Raw genomic sequence first — 13176 nt, forward strand, 5'->3', positions numbered from 1 at the left:
TCAAGTAAAGACAATTGGGAGTCTCCTGGTGGAATGTTACATTCCTGCTATCAAGCATCCTTGTTAATGAGATTTAGGTTTAGAAGAAATTTAACTTTATTTACTTTTCCTTCTACCTCTGCCTCCTTCCGTTTTTCATGGAGGGGAGGGTGACATTAGGGCTATTGATAAGGTAACTTCTTTGTTGTAAATCTCAAGGACATTTGCAAACCGAGGGAGACTCCTACCTTGCAGGACTGTGATCTCTGCAAGTTAACTATTTATCGTTTTATGGCAGTCAGGGGTGCCTGAGGAATGCTACACATATGGAGGGGAGCGGGTGAAGGGGGGGGGGTGCAAGGCGCCAGCTTTTGCTTTGTCCTCAGCCAGCCTCCTGCTCCTTCAACATATCTCCTACTTTCCTACATACAGTTTCCCTTTATTTCCATCAGTCTTAGTTACACTAAGCAGAACTTTGTATTCTTAGAAACACCTTTAGTTATTAACCAATTGTGAACTGTTATACAACAGAATTCTTCAGGTGGCAAATTTATGAATCAGTTAAGTGGAAAACAAGTTTACCTGCAGATTTAAATACTCTTAGTTTCTTTGCACTAAGAAGTCAAAAGCACAAACCTACATCCAGTAATTAACGACTTAGCATTTTATCCTATTTGTTTAAGACCTAGATGTCCACAATTTAATTCCATTTGTCATCCAAGCAAAACTTTAAAACTTTCAGGTTACCAAAGACTTCGAAAGCTACTTCAGCAATTACCCATTAGAAATTTGAGACAGACAATTAACCACCAGTTTAGTCATTTCTTTGCTAACAAATTTTAACAAGTAACACAAGCTTATCTGACCTTCAGTAAACTTTGATAGAATAAAAGTTTCACATTTACTGCTGTTAACTTCAAAGACGCGTCTTATCTTAATTAAACCAACAAACTTAACTTAGTTCCAATACTGATTTACGTTCCACCTGGGCCCACTCCACTTTGAATGTTTACCTGAGACATGCGTGGGAAGATCTGGAGTTGGGAATGTTAGGTCCAGGGGGTGCTTTCTTGCTCCTTTACAGTGGAGAGAGAAGGAGCCGTGGTGCATGATCTAGAGGCTAGTCATGCAGGTTGCACGCGCGTTGGTACAGAAACACGATAAGGGGGAAACAGAAGAAACAAAGTACTGCCAGGAGGCAGAGAAAAGATTCCCGGTTTTAGAGCTCAGCAGCCCCAACAGAGGAGCAGACACCATGCTTTCCCACCAGCAAGGGGGGAGGGATTAGGCAGTCCAAGTCAGGCCAGAGAACACAGGGAAACTTCCCCGAAACAAAGAGAGTTTCGGCAGCTGCTTGGGAATATTCCTTATGGTCTCGAGTTAGACTAACCCCAGTTGGCTCCAGTTATAGCCATTAACATGGGAAGTGAGTGAGGGAGAAGCCCCCACATCTATTAAGAGAAACAGAAATAACGCCAGAGTCCCCTTTGCTAGGGATGGCCCAGCAACCTGGGTTTACTAAAAGAAGGCTTATTTACGTAATTACCATCCAATATGTCAAGAGAAAGTTTACTAGCTAACTCATTTGGGCAAACACATTCCATAAAAGCCCCTTAGTCTGGGGTCCTGGTGTAGAGCAATGAAGGCCTAGGCATGAGCAATGCAGGCACCCTAGGTCCATTTGCCCTGCTTCCTGCAGAGGAGATCTAACTGATAGATCCCACTGAGTCCGTGGAGTGTTACAGGAGCTCAGTCCTTTCCTAAGTTTTGCAATCCAAATTATTTCCAGTGGGTTAAAAGGCACCCCAAGGTAGAGTCCTTGGGAACTGAAGCAGCCTACTGAGGCCATGCTTCCAGAAAAGTAAAGGTCCATTACCAAATCCCCCGACTCCTAGGTGGAGTCCCACACAGGGTATGTCAGAGGTTTTAGGTGTCAAAAGCGACCTGAGGCGTCCCTCAAGATAGGCTATTGATCACCATCATGCCTTCCCCAGAAGGCATTCCTGCCCTAAGAGGCCCTGGAGGGGTGCCGGCGTCCCTCCACTTCCCCATCGCATCCTAGGCTACAGATGGGTGCCTGGTGAATGGACTAGGAAATTGTGCCATGCCATTGTCCTGAAGACTGCATACTGTTTTGCCATATTAACCCATGGAAATACTAGAAAAGTTTGGCAAGGGGAAATTACCCAATTTCATAGCTTTAGGCGGTTTGCAGAAGACACTGACGAGAAACAGTAAAGACTGAAATCCATCATGGTCTATGCGACATTCCAACACATGTGGTCCTTACAGCCAACTTCCCTAGGAAACGGTCCCCGGTTGCGTTTTAATTCAATCGGGTACTGGTTTCGACCAGCTCCCAGTGGAGGTCTCGCGGCCAGAAGTGGCTAGACCAGGGATGTGGAGGGGATCACATTAGATCAATCAGTAGGAAACCTCACATGGGAGTCTTAAGATTGGCAGCCGTCCTGGTGACTTAGGTGGCTGTCCCGTGCCCAAGAGAGACAACTTTCTATAAGAACAGGAACAGAGTGAGGCCATCAAGTTTCTGGGTCTTATTGCCATTCCGGCCAGGGTACTAGCTTACAGCCAAAAGGCAGACGTTCTCCTCCCCATAGAGTAGCCACGGGCTAGAGGATTACAGCCTGAGCAATTGACATGCAAGTGTTCCAAAAAGACCATACTTCTTGAAAAAGCCCTGGAATGAGAGTAAAGGAAAAGGAGAGAAAGTACTCACCAATTTTGCACCGAAGCTCAGAGTCCAAATGTAAAGACTCATAAATCTCCTGCCTGGCTCACCAAAAATGATGAAGTCTCAGCACCTAAGTCAGGTTCGGTGGGGTGAGGAGGTTCGGAGCTGACAACTAAAGAAAGAATTCTTAAGACGTCGTTGGTGCAAAATGGTGGTTTATTAAAGCACGGGGACAGGACCCGTGGGCAGAAGAGCTGCTGCCCCGGGTTGTGAGGAGTGGCTGGTTATATACACAGGAGTTGGGTAGGTGAGGACAAAGGGGTGTCCAGAAGGGCTATTGGGGCAAAGAATACTATCAGGATATTGAAGGCCTGGTTACTATCAAGTAAAGACAATTGGGAGTCTGGTGGAATGTTCCATTCCTGCTATCAAGCATCCTTGTTAATGAGATTTAGGTTTAGAAGAAATTTAACTTTATTTACTTTTCCTTCTACCTCTGCCTCCTTCGGTTTTTTATGGAGGGGAGGGTGACATTAGGGCTTGAGGAACTGAGTTCTGTGTCTTTGGAAATTGGGCTATTGATAAGGTAACTTCTTTGTTGTAATCTCAAGGACATTTGCAAACCAAGGGAGACTCCTGTCTTGCAGGATTGTGATCTCAGCAAGTTAACTATTTATCATTTCATGGCAGTCAGGGGTGCCTGAGGAATGCTACACATATGGAGGGGAGCGGATGAAGGGGGGGTGCAAGGCACCAGCTTTTGCTTTGTCCTCAGCCAGCCTCCTGCTCCCTCATCAGTAGGATTTATCAGTTAGATCTCTTTGCAGGAAACTTGGAAAATAGATTAAGTACCCTGGCCCATCCCAGGCTTTCAGGGCTCTAAATCAGGACATGAACCTAAAGGCCTCTTGCATACCATGTTTGGTCATAAGCAGAACAGTAAACTCCCCCTGACCTACTGGATGGTAATTCTCTAAGTAGGCCACCTCCAAATAAACCCAGGTTATGGGAGGAAAGGGGCCATCATGGACGAAGGGGACTCTGACTCTCTCTCTCACTCTTCCTCCTCCTAATAGATATGGGGGCTTCTCCCTCACTCATGGCCCATTTTAATGGCTCTGACTGGAGCCAGCTGTGGTTAGTCTCCCTCAGGATGGAATATCTTAATGGCATTCCCAAACAGCTGCTGAAACACCCTTTGTTTTGGGGAAATTCCCTGTCATCTATGGCCTGTCATGGACTGCCTAATTCCCCTTGTTGGTGGAAAACACACAGCGCTTGAATCTCTGGCCAAGTGGATGATCTTGAGAACTGGAAACCCTCTGTCTGCTTTCTGGGAGCACTTCCTCTCCCCCTCCTCCCATTTCCCACCTTGGGTGGGGCCTGCATTACTGGCTCCTCTACTGGCCTCCCTACCTCCAGCACCATTGGCTCCTCCTCCTCCTCCTCCTTGTGAGGAGCAAAGAAGACCACCCCAGGTGATGAGGGAGCAGGAGGCTGGCTGAGGACAAAGCAAAAGCTGGCGCCTTGCACTCCCTCTTCACCCACTCCCCTCCATATGTGTAGCATTCCTCAGACACCCCTGACTGCCATAAAACGATAAATAGTTAACGTGCAGGGATCGCAATCCTGCAGAACAGGAATCTCCCTTGCTCTACAGATGTCCTAGAGACCTAAACAGGGAGGTTACCTTATCAATAGCACAAATTTCCAGAGGCAAATAACTCTTGGTTCCTGAAGCCCTAATGTCTCCCTCCTCACCATAAACTGGAGGAGGCTGAGGTAGAAGGGAATGTAAATGATAGCAGGATCATAACACCCCACCAAGAATCTCCCAACTATCTTGATGTTAGTGCCTGACCTAAAGACGACATTGATCAAGCCATAAGGGCAAGGACTCCCCCCGGCACCTTGTAGGCCCTCCCTAACATGTGAGAACTCTGTTGAAATCTCCCATCCCTTCACCACCTCCCCCCAACCGTGGGGTATATAACATGCCTACCCTCACAACCCGGGGCAGCAGCTCTTCCTGCCCACGGGTCCTGTCCCCGTGCTTTAATAAACCACCATTTTGCACCAACGACGTCTTAAGAATTCTTTCTTTAGTCGTCGGCTCCGAACCTCCTCACCCCACCGAACCTGACTTAGGTTCTGGGACTTCATCACAGGGACTTGGCATTGCCCGGTTCAGATTTCCCCATCAGTGTTCCAGGTAAAAATCAGCAATGGGGAGGTACTTTGTTGGTTTAATTAAGGTAGACATGTCTTTAAGATTATTGGCATTAAATGTGAAACTTTTATCCTATTGGGTTTTGCTGAAGGTCAAATAAGCTTATGCTATATATACTTTTGCAGTTTGGTAGCAAAAGGATGACTTGAAATGATGGTTAACCTTGTCTGTCTCAAAGTTTTCACGGGCCATTGTTAAGAAAGTTTTCAAAGTCTTCAGTAACTGAAACTTTTAAAGTTTTGCTTGGATGATAAATGGGATTGAATTCATTGGACATCTATCTAGTTGATTTCAAAGGAGATAAAATACTAAAGCATTGAGGACTGAATGTAGGTCTGTGCTTTTGACTTTTTCTTGCTTTTAAAGACTTACTTGACACAAACAGACATGGCAAGAGAGGGAACACAAGTGGGGTGGGGATTGGGAGAGTTCGAGAGGGAGAGACAGGCATCCCAGCAAGTAGGTAGCCCAATTTGGAGTTCCATCCCAGGACCCTGGGATCACAACCAGAGCCAAAGGCAGACTCTTTATTAAAGACAGCCACCCAGGTGCCCCTGTGCTTTTGACTTCTTACTGCAAAGGAACAAAGAATATTTGAATCTGTCAGTAAACATTCTTTGTACTTAACTGATTCATAAGTTTGCCATCCAAAGAGTTCTGGTGTAACAATTCACTGTTGATTACTACTTAGTCTTTGCTGGAGACTAAGTTTTTTTTTTTTTTAAAGATTTTATTTATTTATTTGACAGAGAGAGATCACAAGTAGGTATAGAGGCAGGCAGAGAGAGAGGGAGAGAGAGAGAGAGAGAGAGAGGAGGAAGGAGGCTCCCTGGCGAGCAGAGAGCCCGATGCGGGACTCGATCCCAGGACCCTGAGATCATGACCTGAGCCGAAGGCAGCGGCTTAACCCACTGAGCCACCCAGGTGCCCGAGACTAAGGTTTTGAAGAGTTAAAAGCTGCTACATGTAATTAAGACTGATAGAAATAAGAAAAGCAACTCTATGTACAAGGAAGACAAGGAATGGGAATACATTTTTCTTGAAGGTAAAAGAAGGTACTTTTGTCCTTTTTAAAAAATATTTTATTTACTTAATTTGACAGAGAGATCACAAGTAGGCAGAGAAGCAGGCAGGGGGAGAGGGGGAAAGCAGGCTCCCTGAGCAGGCAGCCTGATGCAAGAGTCAATCCCAGGACTCTGAGACAATGTCCTGAGCCAGAGGCAGAGGCTTAACCTACTGAACCACCTAGGCACTCTGGTACTTTTGTCCTAAGTGAGACTGGTTCTTTGGAGAAAAGGGGCCTGGGAAAAATCTGAATGCAAAGGAAAATTGTAGAAGGTTTTGAAGGGAAATCTTTGGAAAGGAATTTTAGGTGTGGTCAGAACAGACTAACACTGAAATGCATGGATTTTATAATGCATTAGTAAAAGATTAAAAGTGTGTTTTCCTTCTGTTAAAAAGTCAAAAATTTCTTTAATTGTTGGTCTGCCTTTTTTTTTTTTTTTAAAGATTTTATTTATTTCTTTGACAGAGATCACCAGTAGGTAGAGAGGCAGACAGTGGGAGAGGGGGAAGCATGCTCCCTGCTGAGCAGCGTGCTCAACTCAGGGCTTAATCCCAGGACCCCGGTATCATGACCTGAGCCAAAGGCAGAGGCTTTAACCCACTGAGCCACCCAGGCCCCCAGCCACCCTGTTGTTCTGCTCTTGACTAGAAAATGTGAACAGTTGTTTTTCTCTTTCCCTGCCTGGAAAAACAATTTTCTCTGTTTTGCCTTTATCAGGGCTTTAAGAATGCCTAATCCTATTTAGTCCAGGGCTTGAAAACTTTCTAAGGTTTTACAAACTCCTCCAAGATTTAAATCCTAAACCGAGTCTTGTTGACTAACTAGGCTTGTTTGTTTGGTGTGTTATCTCTGTTTATAAGGTCATTATCACTTGATACTCTGATTATTGAAGTGTTCTGTGTCACAGAAGGGATGATTTCCTTGTTAATTATCATAATGAACTCTTTTTTTTTATAGATTTTATTTATTTATTTGACAGAGAGATATCACAAGCAGATGGAGAGGCAGGCAGAGAGAGAGAGAGGGAAGCAGGGTCCCCGCTGAGCAGAGAGCCCGATATGGGACTCAATCCCAGGACCCTGAGATCATGACCTGAGCCGAAGGCAGCGGCTTAACCCACTGAGCCACCCAGGCGCTCCTATCATAATGAACTCTTACCAAATCATTAACAGTGTCCATTTATGAGTTCTTGTGCTTTCTAATTGTGTTATTATCTTGAAAAATAAGTTTCATCTGCAAGGAGGTTCATATAAAGGACTTTTAGGAAAAATACAGGTATTCAGTATCTGTAAGATCACAACTTAAATGGGTATGAATTTCCAGAACTAACTAAAAAAACTGCATTCAAATTAAACAAGAATTAGTAACATGGGACTACATGAACTAAGAAGATAATGATAGTTTTGTGCCTCTTGACACATCATTGGTTCTCTAAAGTTTGCTCTTCCAGATTAAAGAACTTTCTCTTAAGATATCTGTGACTTAAAAAGAATGCAGTAAAGTATTGACTTGTGAACAAAAGGAAGCATTTAACTTTTCTCTCCACTGGAACCCTCTGATACTCAAAAAGTCTCAGTAAGTATTCTTTCTACCAATGCGGTCACAGTCATTTGCTTAAGTTCAATAGAATGTGTTCTCCTAAGGGGAAACCACTGGAAACACTGGTTATTTTACCAAGGCTTCGATTGGAGTGTCTTATTTGTGAGACATGTATGGATTCAGGTAGGACTGAATGGTTCTAAAGAACCGAGGTCGACTTACAAACCCTGGAGCCCTAAAACCCCTTGGAAATGTTGGCCTGATTCCTTGCTTTCAGATTTCCCAGCAGCCTCACCAGGATAGATATTGTCACTTCCTGGCAGGTACAGAAACCTCAGGGTGTATTGGGGAGCTTGTGAAGAGGGATCTGCCCACATCTACAGGGCCTACAGGCATGTCTGATGGCAAATACTTGACTTCTGGTCTGGAGAGGCTACTAGGAGTTCACCCTAGAAATTCCTTCTAAGAAGTTCCAGCAAAGCAGATTCTAGAAGAACTTTATGATGAGTCATTATTCTTGCTGAACTTATGTAGACCAAGTTTGTGATTATTTAAGGGTAGAAACTGTTCTGGGGGGTGGGGACTAATGTCGGTAACAAAGGCAGAAGAAAATTTATTGCACTTCCTTAAAATCAACAGCCCACTGACAAGTCCTTGAAACAGGCAGAGTGACCTTCCTCCAGGGACTCAACTCCCAGCTTAATATTTTACCAAGGGCAATAGACAATTTTAGCCCAATCCCAGGATCCTGTAAGTCTCCTTTAACATATAAAAATTGCTTTGGAAGCTTCTGTTATATCTGCCCCACAAAATACCTGTTTGCCATCATCCTCCAAGCTTATGGCCCACAGATAGAAATCTGTTGGGTCTCATGACTGAGATTTTACTAAGCAGTAAGAAAGAAGCTTTCCTAACAATAGCTAGCTCCCTCAAGGTGTTGGAAACCTTGTTTCCAAAATACCTGGGAGGCTTAAACTATCCAAAACCACTTTGCCACTTGAAAGTATATAATGAGCCACTTCTCATGACCCCAGGGCAGCTCTTTCTGCCCACAGGTCCTGTCTTCTGACTTTAGTAAAACCACATTCTTACAACAGAGATGGATTAAGAATTCTTTCTTGGCCATAGTTTTTGAGCCGTAATGTCTTTTCTACAGAGAGATGATACCAGACATTAACTTTGAAGATCATGGAAAGTTGCCCCAACGGATTGGCAGCCCATTGTTTACATGCATTTCCTCTTTCCTGCGAATATATGTCCCCTTTTTGAAATTCTACATCCTTCTTCCTCAACCTGTAACTGTGGCACAGAAGCTCCAGTCAACCTATCTCTGAGCCTTATGTTTTTCAATTTCCCATAATTAAGATTTTTTTTAAGTTTCTTTAAACTGTCTTATCTCATTTTAATTAACAGGCCAAAGAACTCAGAATGGAGCAAGAAAAACAAGTTTTTCTCTCCTAAATTCACTTCTGCTGAATGACCTGATTTCTGTGCTTCAGACCCCAGATCTAACGTGAACACGGAGCTGGGGATCAAGAGGAACAGCAGATTCATCACTTCACTGGCAGAGGAAGCCTCAGCAGGTCCGGCCGACAAACCTGCAGGACACCCAGAGGAAGGGGCTGGGGTTTGTAGGGCAATAGAGAATGTCACCAGTTTCCGCAGGAATTGTGTCTATGCTTCCCGCCCTGTTCACCATGTTGTCAGGGCGGAACCAGGTTCCTGAAACAAAGAAGGGCTGAGAAGGGGTGAGGGAAGGTTTGCAGAGGGGAGGTTTGGAGGGGAGAGGCAAAGTGTCATTTAGTTTGAAATCGAGTCTCCCTGAAGCATTAATGCAGCCATTTTCATTTCTGTTCAGCTTGATGCTTTGAAGTGGTTTCCATTTCAGTCACCAGGACAACTGTAGGAAGACCACTTCATATGTTCAGTGAGAAACTTTTCGGTATTTTTTAGAATGGTATGGTAAAAGTACATACAGTTTGGAATACTGTTTTGGAGTTACATATGAAAAGAAACATTTACCTAATGAAGGGGAGCATTTTGTCCCCCTAAAATACGTCTCTGATCTAAGGATTATATTAGGCTGGTATTTTTTTTTTTTTAAAGATTTTATTTATTTATTTGACAGAGAGAAATCACAAGTAGACGGAGAGGCAGGCAGAGAGAGAGAGAGGGAAGCAGGCTCCCTGCTGAGCAGAGAGCCCGATGCGGGACTCGATCCCAGGACCCTGAGATCATGACCTGAGCCGAAGGCAGCGGCTTAACCCACTGAGCCACCCAGGCGCCCCATATATTAGGCTGGTATTTTAATAGAAGGGTAAAGGAAAAGCTCTGAAACCAGAATGTTTCCCTTTGTGAGACTTTGCATTGATAAGGGAAAACATCATTTGTAAGGGTGCCTGCCTCTGTGTGGCAGAAAGAGGGAGGAGGTGTCACCAGACTGATCATTGGAAAGCCATGGAGCTAAATGTGGTCACAACCACAGCCTTGGTTTCCCTGCTTTGTGTGCTCTCCTTCCCAGCTGCTGTTGAGCATCACTGTGGAGGCCAAGAAAAACAAGACTGTACCCACTCGGGTCTAGCCCTGAGGTTAGTACAGCCATCTTGACAAAGCAAAAGCTGGCACCTTGCACCCCCTCTCCACTCACTCTCTTCCTCTCGATCATATGTGTGAACAAATAGTTAACTTGCAGAAATCACAATCCTGCAAGACCAGAGTCTTCCTCGGTTTACAAATATCCTAGAGATTTACAACAAAGAAAGTTAAGTTTCTTCTAAACCTAAATCTCATTAACAGGGACTCTTGATAGGAGGAATCTGACATCCACCAGGAAACTCCCAGTTGTCTTCATGTTAGTGCCTCCTTAGAGGGAAAAACGGCCTTGGCTTGATAATAACCAGGCCTCCAGTATCCTGACTGTCTTCTTTACCCTGATAGCCCTTCTGAACACCCCCTTTGTCCTCACCAACCGCCGAGTCCACCCCGACTCTGCCTTTAAAAACTCTGACTGTAAACTGGTTCAGGGTCCAAGTCCCTACTCGGCTGTGTCGGGTATACTTGGGCCCAAGCTTAAGCATGTCAAATAAACCCTCGTGCGATTGCATCGGTGTCTTTGGTGGTGTCTCAGATGTGAAAACTTGGGCATAACAATCACTTGTGCAGTTTCAAGAAGGATCTTAGCTGCTGCCCCTCCCCCTCAGAGTCTGTCCATCCATTTGGTGGAAACAACAGTGTAGTGTTACTTAAGGGCCGCAGGAGATCCTCAGTGAGGCAGGGGTATGGGGTTATTTCCTTATATTTTTAATTTTTTTTTTGAGAGTGGAGAGTGGCTTTGGTCCACGGGGAGTTAACCAGGTCTCTGCTGCGTGAGTCTGGGAAGGTGAGGCCTATGGAGCGCCCAGTTCCTGGGCTGAAGCTGAATTTGTGGGCATTTGGGGGGAGGCGAGGCCCCCTGAAAGCTGAGAAGGAAAAGCCAAAGATTAGTCTCGCGGTAGGAGCTCATTTGAATAGCTCCTGACACAAAGGACTAGGAATTTGGGCTATTTTTGCGTTTCAGTGTCCTGCCTCCAGGGAAGCAGTTTTGATAAGAGAAATCCGTTTTCTCTGGAGGCAGACCCATCCAGCAGAGAATCCCAGTTCCGGCCCTGAGCCCATTCCGGGTTTTCCCCCCTGTCCTGCCGGCCGTGACCACAAGAATGGCACAGATGCGGAAGTAAAAGTGCTTAAACTCCCCTCTTTGTCTGTCCTGGGCTCAGACCCTCGGAGAACGGTCACATTCCTCTGAGCCCGCTGGTGTTAAATAATCTCCAATCCTCAAGGTCTCCCAGTGCTGCACAGTTCCTCGGCCAGCATCCAGCCCGGTCCTAGAACAGTTTCCAGATGCACAGGCTCTGTTGGTGGCCTTAAGGGCATTTTCTCCTGATGCTGCTGTGATCTCTCCGCAGATAACTTGTGGGAAAGAAATCCAGAGGACGAAGGGAAAGGAGAAATGGCCAGTTCTCAGGTAAGCCTGGTATCCAGGAGAGGCCATGTCATGTTTTCCTCCTGAAATTTCTTGCTTTTAGAAATTGCAAATGGTGCCTCCTGTAGTTCTGATGTTTCTCCCTTCTGTTTTCACCTGATATGAAGATCTTATCAGAAGTGATTTTCAAGGCCAGGTCTTCAGAGCCCTTCTCTGTATCCCAGAGCCTTCTCTCCCATGTCTCCAACCTGCCTTACAATAGGACAGCAGCAGCTGTCTCTGGGAGTTAAAGTCCTGGAAGCACTGAAAGTAGTTTCTGAGTGATAGACGCACGTGGGGGTGTGGGTGGGGGGCTTCAGTCTGAGATTCCTGCTGCTGCTGAGGTCTGGTCCAGGGCGGTCAGTGAGGGAAAACCTTTCTCCTTTAGGTCCCTTGTGCTTGCTTTTCTCAGCGCTATGTAGCCCAGGGGTCAGGAAATTGAGAAATAAACTCGATGGGTTTGTGTCCAGAATAACTCTAGATGTTCTCTGAGAGAAAGTATGGGAAGGGGGAGTTTTTGAGACTTTGCTCTTTAGAATGTGAAGTAGGTATTTTATGTAAAATACACTAGTTAAAATACACTAGAGGGGAACCTGGGAGCTCAGTCAGTTAAACCTCAAGACTGTTGATTTCCCCTTTGGCCTTGATCTCAGGGTCCCGGGATGAGCTCTTCCTTTGGTTGCAGGCTCTCAGCTGGGAATCGGCTTGAGAGCCTCTTCCTCTCCCTGGGCCTTGCACTAAAGAGTAAATGAATCTGTAATTAAGATTATGCTGCCTCGGAGGAGACATGGAGGCTCCGGTGTCTAAACGTGGTGTCTCTGCCAGTCATGGGGGGGCGGGGCGCGAAGCCGGGTCCATGATTGGGTGGAGGAAGTCACGTGGCCTTGAAGAGTTCACCTGAGGCAGAACCGCTCTTTGCAGTTCACAGAATATCCTGCGGGAGGCGGGAGGCAGGTGGTAGAGGAGAAAGAGGCTCTGTATAAGTAGCAGTGGGTGTGGTGGGGGCTATTTTTAGTGAGGGAAGGTGAGGAGTTAGGGGGCTCAGGGAAGTTTTCCTCTTCAGGGCAGTGTCCCTCGTTGTCAGTAGTTCATTGGCTAGTTCAGGCCTGTGGCTCCTTTGAGGTGAGGCCCTGATGGACCTGTCTGGGTTTAGCAGGGGGGTTTCTGGGGGCCATTCTCCATGCCTTTGCTCAAGCCCGCTTGCCTCAAAGCAGCCCCTACAGAGACTGTAGGTGATTGAACTGTATATATATCCTTTGTTTTCATGAGATTGGTATTCTGAATTCCTGTTTTCAGACCACACACACACACAAAAAAACTAGTGATGGTGTGTCCTTGGGTGTGCCTTGGTACTGAGATTACTTTTCTTTACCTCTTCTCCCCAAATGCATGTTGGCCATATTCATCCATGCATGTCCCCACTGATACAGATCTGCAGGATCTTCTGTCCAAGGTTTCACTCAACAGTAGAAAGTGATCTCATCATCACACCAGCTGGGCCCTCAAGGTCCTGGGAACCTTGCTTTCAGATTCGTTCGTGATGACTGCACTCCTGAGCCACTCACCATTTTAGTGCAGACTGAGTTCCTGCTCACACCCCAGTGCAATGCCTCTGACCCGTGGGGCCTGTGCCTGTGCATCATCAGGAGGACCACAGCTTTGACACCAAA

At 45.7% G+C, this 13176-nt stretch overlaps 1 protein-coding gene and 1 long non-coding RNA gene across 8 annotated transcripts in view; both read left to right on the plus strand.

Moving 5' to 3' along the window:
• The first annotated feature begins 8648 nt into the window (after window positions 1-8648).
• Window positions 8649-9474, plus strand: LOC116579174. The gene is made up of 2 exons (XR_004281158.1): window positions 8649-9089; window positions 9365-9474. It is a non-coding gene; the product is annotated as an uncharacterized LOC116579174 (long non-coding RNA).
• Window positions 9475-9803: 329 nt separating this feature from the next.
• LOC116579133 (zinc finger protein 345-like) overlaps window positions 9804-13176 on the plus strand; it is a 70319-nt gene continuing 66946 nt past the window's right edge. For all 7 annotated transcript variants that reach the window (XR_004281149.1, XM_032324105.1, XM_032324106.1 and 4 more), the window contains exons 1-2: window positions 9804-10094; window positions 11451-11509. Coding sequence is in view for 6 of the 7 variants with exons in the window: in XM_032324105.1 (XP_032179996.1) it covers window positions 11495-11509 (15 nt within the window). In the remaining variant the exon portion in view is untranslated. The remainder of the gene's footprint in view (window positions 10095-11450; window positions 11510-13176) is intronic.

Source organism: Mustela erminea, chromosome 19 (assembly GCF_009829155.1).
Source record: "Mustela erminea isolate mMusErm1 chromosome 19, mMusErm1.Pri, whole genome shotgun sequence".
Taxonomy (NCBI): Eukaryota; Metazoa; Chordata; class Mammalia; order Carnivora; family Mustelidae; genus Mustela; species Mustela erminea.